This window comes from Chanos chanos, chromosome 16 (assembly GCF_902362185.1).
Source record: "Chanos chanos chromosome 16, fChaCha1.1, whole genome shotgun sequence".
In the NCBI taxonomy this organism is placed as follows: Eukaryota; Metazoa; Chordata; class Actinopteri; order Gonorynchiformes; family Chanidae; genus Chanos; species Chanos chanos.
This window is the reverse complement of record NC_044510.1, coordinates 1,655,088-1,662,587: the sequence shown is the minus strand read 5'-3', so window position 1 is coordinate 1,662,587 and position 7,500 is coordinate 1,655,088. Positions and strand designations below refer to the sequence as shown.

Sequence of the window (7,500 nt, the reverse complement as noted above, 5' to 3'; positions counted from 1 at the left end):
TATTTTTACGTTCACTCACTCATTTATTCACTCAGTCATTCGTTCGTTCACTCGTTCATTCGTTCATTCCTTTGTTTGTTCATTCATTCCCTCATTCAACCATTTATTTATTCGTTGGTCTATTTATTTATTCATTTGTTCCCTGTATTTATTTATTTATTCTGGGTTTTTTTTTGTTTTTTTGTTTTTTTTTTGCTTAACACATTATCTTCAAAAGGTGTCATTCATCTAAGCATGTGAAAACTCCATTTCGTTTGTAGTGCTATCTCAGTTGCATAATTTAAGATAACTGTTAAAATATGAGGTACTGAAATGCCTCAAAGAGAATTTACACTTGAGGAGTTTGAGCCAAGTGAAATTGTGTTCATTTAAACGGTTCCGTCATCTTATGTTAATGACTCGAAGGATAAACCCAAACGTGGTCAACATCTGGAGAGGTTTTCAAGTGTCACATAAATTAGTCAGTGAGGCAGCGGGCTGTCCAAACCACAGAGCCGCAGATCCACATATCCACACCCATCTGAGTCCAGCCTCCATCTTAACACTACTTCATTCTGTCACACAAACAGGGACTCACATGAACCTGTTGTTTTTATTTTGTTTGTTTGTTTGTTTGTTTGTTTGTTTGTTTTTTCAGCGAGTGTTCAAAGAGCGAGTCCATTTCAGATACCTGTTGTTGGAGAGAGTAAGGGAGGGTCAGTTAAATGAATGAGTGACAGAACATGAAATCAGGGAGAAAGGCGTGTGATAGATAGATGAATTAATGATTGGGGGATGAATGGAGGCGGTCGGGGGGGGGGCAGACTGGGAGTAGCTGGGAGTCTGTGTAATAGCAGAACGAAAAGTCAAAGTGAGGAGGAGAAGAGTGGAGAGGAGTGGAGAACTAGTAGGACAGAAGTAAAAAAACACACACACATATAAAAAGGTGAAATGAAGGGCGTGAGAGAAGATTAGATGAAAATGGTGAAATGCTTTGGGAGGTGTGGCACAGTAAATCACCTCTCATGGTCTTTTCTCACATCTCTCTGTGTGATGAAGGGATAACAGAGAGCGGGAGAAGTAATGGCCAGTGATTCTGCCCTGACAGCATAGCCGGTCTTTACTTTGATTTACTGAGATTAGCTGAGTATTACTCAGCAAGACAGAAGTACAGAAATTTTAACAATAATATTTGCCAGGAGACAAGGCTGTTTTTTTTCAGTCTTTGCTCATCCTCAGAGGAGATATGCTGCTCACAGGCGTGACAAACACTACATATTTATTGTATAATATTTTCTAAGACTATATTAGCATTGGACTCAGGACTGCCTTTGGTTTGCCCAGTCCTTGTGTTGCTATGCCAACTGTTGCCCGGGTCACTGTTGCACCTGTCTGGAGCCTTTCCCATGCAGTAAAGTGAAGATGGCAAAGCAGCCTGACCTGTTGGCTCTCTCTCCCAAAACGGGACACGCTGTCTCTCGCTGGCCCCGTGTCCTCCTTTAAGGGAAATGTCAGCTAATTAAGCGTCATGTTTGCCCTTTTCCACACGCCTCTGAGTCTGGGAGTCTGGGAGTCTGTGCCGTGAGCTCAGTGACGGTCAGTCTGCTGTCCACGGCAGTCTCCGCCCACTCATGGGCTTCGACATGCAGGCCGAAGACCAGAATCGATCGCTCCCCCTTTCTTCACTGGACAGCTGGAGTCATGTTTTTCTTTTTTTCCACTGACTTTAATATGTCGCATAGTTATAAAAAAACGGAAACAATAATGCATCCAGAAGTGAAACCTGTAAGACACAGTGGCAGTCATGACATTACACATAATTACGTGCAAAAATCTCACAGCAAATAGCACCAGCAGTGTCATTGTGCTTCCTGGATGAGTACGTCTCTCATATTTTTGTTACTATTATAATTTTTTTTCATTTGCTGCACAAACACAGAAAACATGTAAAGTTAAACACTTACCTACCATGTAAATAATGACATTTGGGAAGTCTGGAATTGTTTAAATCTAAGTGATTAGTTGTTTTTATTAAAATGATCGTTAAAATTCTAAAGCGTTGGCATGCCCGGTAGAGACCTGGACAGGCGACAGGGGCGTGGCCCTGCGCAAAGCCACCAGTTAGGGCTGGACCCGAATATTCAACTATTCAGATATTTGTTCATTGGGTAGGTATTTGGTTTTCAATTTTGGAATTCAGATATTCATTTTTTGTTTTTTTGGGGGTTTTTTTTTTTGGCTAAATCAATATCAGCAAAGGCGAACTGCAAAATACATTTTGTAAGGACATTCTAGTACTATACTTATGCCTTTTAATTGCATTGTTAAATTGTGGAAATATATAGGCTACCATCTCTGCTTGGGCGCCTGATATCCCTCTCACAGCAGTGAATGTCACGCTTCAGTTCACCTTGGCTGTTACGTCCACACTAAGCTGGTTAAATCTGAAAACGCAGATTTTAAGCAAAAGTGTTTCTCTGTAGACACTGTTGTTTTCGTACCATTTTCCAAATGTTCTGCGTCCACACCAAAATGCTGAAACACCTTAGTATTTCTTGTTGCGCAATTAGGAAGTTGTCCCACCAACTAGCCTACTTGTTCGGCCAGGTCGCGTCCAAATGGCCACTCCGTGCAGGCTTTGAACCGCCGTTGCGGTTATTTTCCATCTAAGCACAGCAAATATAAAGCTCGTCTTCTTCGTTGGAGCAGTGCATGTGCATTGTACAGTATGATGATCTGTAACTGAAGACAGATTAGCACATTTGATAGACAGAGCAGCATTCACTGCATTTCGCTCGTCATGTTTGTTTTGGCGTCTCAAACGTTCGCCATTGTCATGGAAACCATAGGCCTACATCATCGTTTCTGAAGCTCTCCATTTTCCCCTTTCCACATTACAACGCAAACCCAGCGTTTTCAGATTCATGCATCTCAGAGAGCGTTTTTGAAAAGTGTCGTTTTGGGGGGAGGGAAACGCTGTTGTAGTGTGGGCGGAAGGGATAGACAAAGAACTAATGATGCGTTTTCAGATTTACCCAGAATAGTGTGGACAGGGCAAAAGGAAAATGTTTTTTTTTATTCACAAATAACAGTACAAACAACAATACTGTAGAATCATAGAATCCTTAAGGATTAATGCCTTTCAGTAAACCGAAGGAAACATGTTGCACCGTCCATCTCAGCTGAGAACAGAGAAATGTCTGGCTGAGTCCTTTCTCTTCATCACTTCTTCAATATGACTAAAGGGCACAAATATACTAATTTTCAGTTTACTGTTTATCATCCCAACGCAGCATACCCCCCCCCCCCAACACACACACACACACACACACACACCCCTAGACCAATAGACTCTTTTTTTTTTGCACAATGATCAGTGCTGAAAAGGGGAGGAGGAGCCTAGCAGTGAAGACATTTTACAGTTTCCTGCTGACAGACAGGTATAGGTACACAATACAAACCCTTGTGTTGAATGTGTGACTGTGTACCTATACTATGCCTATAGCCTCACCATGGCTTTATAAGTACTGTAATTTGTCTTTGATTTCAGCGTTTCTCTCATGTTGTACAGTTACCATGTGTAAATTGAGTTTATTTTACAATTGTTTTTTTTTTACTTTCACATTTCTCCCCTCTCTTATTTTTCGGGGAGCACTGTTCAGAGCTTCCTCCTCAGAGAAACTGCTGGAAGTTGAGAGACTGATGCTGACATATTGAGCGGTGAGGTGAATGAATCTGATGTGGGCGTGTGCCAGCTCTCTGGTGCACACCAGTAGCTGAAATGATGTGTTAGAGCTCTATAAAAAGAGGAGTCCTACATTCTGACAGCCGGTGACTGATGAAGGTCCTGTAATTGTTTGTGAGTTTTTGAGTTTTGTATAAATGTAAAAAGGGCATTCATGAAACTGGTTTATAAACAAGTTAGAGATGTAGTTACTACAGAGACTACGTCTATTTCTGGCAGATCTGTATCAAAAGAGAGAGATTGTAGAGGTATGGAAACTATTCTGGGCTGTATGGAAACAAACTGAAACAAACACATGTACTTTACCCCAGTGTATCAGTGTCACCGCGCAGAACAGCAATCAGCCACTTTACTGAAATGCCTTTCGTAACCAGAATATGACATCTCACTTACCTGGGCAGTTTACGCGTCAGCCTGAAACCTGACCCCATCCATCCAGCCTTTGACAGCAGAAACAGGGGGAGGCAGCGTTGACTGAAAGAGCCCTTTTGGAAAATGGGAAACGGACACCGTGCTCTAATATGCTATCCAAAACCTTCACAAATCAGTCTAAAGCCAGCATTAGACTCCCAACAAGCGTGACTCCCCAAAGTGCTATGTCACAGATTCCCACAGTAGAGTATGGAGTTGTGACTGTGTGTGTCTGTTAGTTGTACAGATGGTGACACAGCTATCTCTGTCTCTTTCCTCTGACAAAATAACATCAAAAGTTTAAATAAAACAAAATTCTTAAAGAAATATGAACTGCGTTTGCTAAATGTCTGGTGTCCTGCTAGGTCTGTTTAGTTTTCGTTGCAGATGCTACCTAGTTTTCTTCGAAGAATATCATCTTCGTTTTTGTTTGTGTACCTGGTTGCTGTAGAGCGAAGGTGAGACCGGTCCTACAGTGGTCTTTGTAACTGCTTTTGTTTTGTCTCCCTGTTTGATTTCTATTTCAGCAAAAGCTTAGCTTTTGTGGCCTAAAGAACCCTGTCAGATGGACTTCAATTCAAATTTGGTTGTTACCATGAAGCTAACCCCCTTGACACAAACAAAAGGTTTCACCAACACGCATTATTACTGTTACTTTATTTTTTATGGATAATCAATATGAAACTGGTAGTGGGGGAGTATTAAGGTATGGATTCGCCCTGATCACGTCCCTGTTCATTACTGTGGCTTGATATGTCAGGGGGGTGACTCGCTCCTCCCCGGGAGTCCCTGTGGGTCCTCTCACAGCTCCGTCTCTTTGTCGTCCCTCCCACCGCTCCATACTGACACCACACGGGCTGTCGCTCATCTCCTCAACAGGCTCCTCTTGATCCAGGACGACCCTGACAGCATGGCTACCTCAGCAGCCCTGTCAGAGTCACAGAAACATCACTGTCCATCCCAGCAATTACCCAATACAGTCATGTGTGTGCCTGCATACTCACTACACGTGTATGTATACACATATATATATGTGTGTGTGTGTGTGTGTGTGTGTGTGTGTGTGTGTGGGATTATATGTGGTAGTTGGGTAATCCTTGCTTGAAGAGTTCTGCAGCTTCAGGTCAAGTTCATCATTTAGCGTAAGGTCAGAACAAATTGCTCCAGTGTACCTTTCTGCCAACCCGCTAAATTACCCGCGGGAATATTCTACTACGCAACGTGTTTTTACATTTCCTGCCTACTTTTGCTTTTTTTTTGTTTTGTTTTTTTTTTTAAGTCGATGCAGCTGTTTGTTTTTTTTGTGGGTTTTTTTTTCCAGTGACATTTCAGTTTTGTAGCGACATGATGACCGTGCAGTTTGCCTCAGGACTGGAGTTAAATGAAAATACAAATGACTGTTTGGAGCTCATCCCTCAGGAGCCCTGGTCCCTGAGCTTCACACCGTCCTGTCTAACGCCTCTTTTCTCTGGGTTCTCTTACAGGGATATCAAACCTGACAATATTCTACTGGACGAACACGGCAAGTGACCCTTTTTTCTGCCCATTTCATTATTTTTTTTTTTACAAATATTTTGTTGGTTGGACATGATACGTGTCACATTTTTCCACCTTGTTTGTTAATTTTGTCACATGTAATAACTGCAGGACTCTACAGACTAACTGCCTGTTGGTTCACTCAGGGCTTTGGGATTAGAAATAGACATGTCAGTTGTGCATAGAACAGTTCTCTGGTCGCATCCATGGCTCTGAACCTCTCACATTCTGAATTACTCTGCTAACTGTCGCTGGATCTCATTGAGTACAACCTGTCCAACGCTGTGTTAAGCTGAGTGGAGTGAATTTTGGATAATTTAGGACAATTATTTAAAGGTGATGTAATACAGATTTTTGTAGGGATTTGTAGAAGGTCTTAAAATAACACGCTGAGTTACAGCAACTCCGACTTTTATCTGTTTAAGTATACACATCACATTTTTATAATTGCACATATGTGTATGTGTGTGTGTGTGTGTGTGTGTGTGTGTGTGTGATTGTGTGTCAATGTGTGCGTGTGTGTGAGCCCTGCAGAAAGTTATTAGTTGGCCATTTCAGTGTTAATCCACTTTATCAGTGCATTTTGACTGAAGCACAAAGTCTGGTTAGAAAAATGACTTTGGATCCATTGTCTTTTGAGCGGGTGCATGACAGATGTTTTCTGGGAAACAAAGTGTCCAGGTCCAAGCCAACTAATAAACGGTATAATTTTTCATCAGCGTGATAATGGAGCGGAATATTAATGCAGACAGAGAGTTTTGACCCTTTATACACACACAAACACACACACACACACACACACACACACAGACCCAGGTGGCAGGAGTGTGTAAGGGAGATTTGAGAAGGTTTGACAGGGTAGAGTGAGAGAGAGAGAGACAGAGAGGGAGAGGAAGAAAGAGAGGGGGTGGTGAGAGAGAGAGAGAGAGACAAAGGGAGAGGGAGGAGAGAGAGAGAGAGAGAGACAAAGGGAGAGGGAAGAGGAGAGGAAGGGAGAGAGAGAGAGAGACAAAGAGAGAAGGAGGAAGAGAGGAAGGGAGAGAGAGAGAGAAAGACAAAGAGAGAAGGAGGAAGAGAGGAAGGGAGAGAGAGAGAGAAAGAAAAAAGAGGGAAGAGGAAGAGAGAGAGAGAGAGACAAAGGGAGAGGGAAGAGGAGATGAAGAGAGAGAGAGAGACAAAGAGAGAGGGAAGAGGAGAGGAAGAGAGAGAGAGGCAGAGAGAGGGAAGAGGAGATAAAGAGAGAGCGAGAGAGAGAGACAAAGGGAGAGGGAAGAGGAGATGAAGAGAGAGAGAGAGACAAAGAGAGAGGGAAGAGGAGAGGAAGAGAGAGAGAGAGACAAAGAGAGAGGGAAGAGGAGAGGAAGAGAGAGAGAGACAGAGAGAGGGAAGAGGAGATAAAGAGAGAGCGAGAGAGAGAGACAAAGGGAGAGGGAAGAGGAGATGAAGAGAGAGAGAGAGACAAAGGGAGAGGGAAGAGGAGAGGAAGAGAGAGTCTTGCCTCTGGATCTTTGCCCTGAGGCAGGCCTGTATTGTTTTCCCTCTCTTCACTGGTACTCACCCAACACTAACAAGCGCTCTCCTCTCCACCAATCAGATTTGAGCCCCAGCCCACGCCTGTATTAAGTCACAACAGTGCATTCAGGTACTTATCCATAAGCAACATTTTTTTTTATCATATTTGAACTGACAGTTTATAACCTGTATATCAGAAAACTAAACAGCCGAACAGCATGTAAAACGTAAAGTAATTACTTTTTTTTTTTTTTTATCTCACTGAATTCTTTCATCATAGGAGCTGAAATGTTGGTAAATATGCAAAAGGTCCAGTT

General features: G+C 42.5%; 1 protein-coding gene across 1 annotated transcript in view; it reads left to right on the top strand.

Annotated features, from left to right (window-relative positions):
• The window catches only part of stk32a (serine/threonine kinase 32A), a 43,132-nt gene that overhangs the window by 20,212 nt on the left and 15,420 nt on the right, over positions 1-7,500 (top strand). Inside the window, exon 5 of the mRNA XM_030793532.1 lies at positions 5,620-5,657. Within this exon, the coding sequence (XP_030649392.1) occupies positions 5,620-5,657 (38 nt within the window). The remainder of the gene's footprint in view (positions 1-5,619; positions 5,658-7,500) is intronic.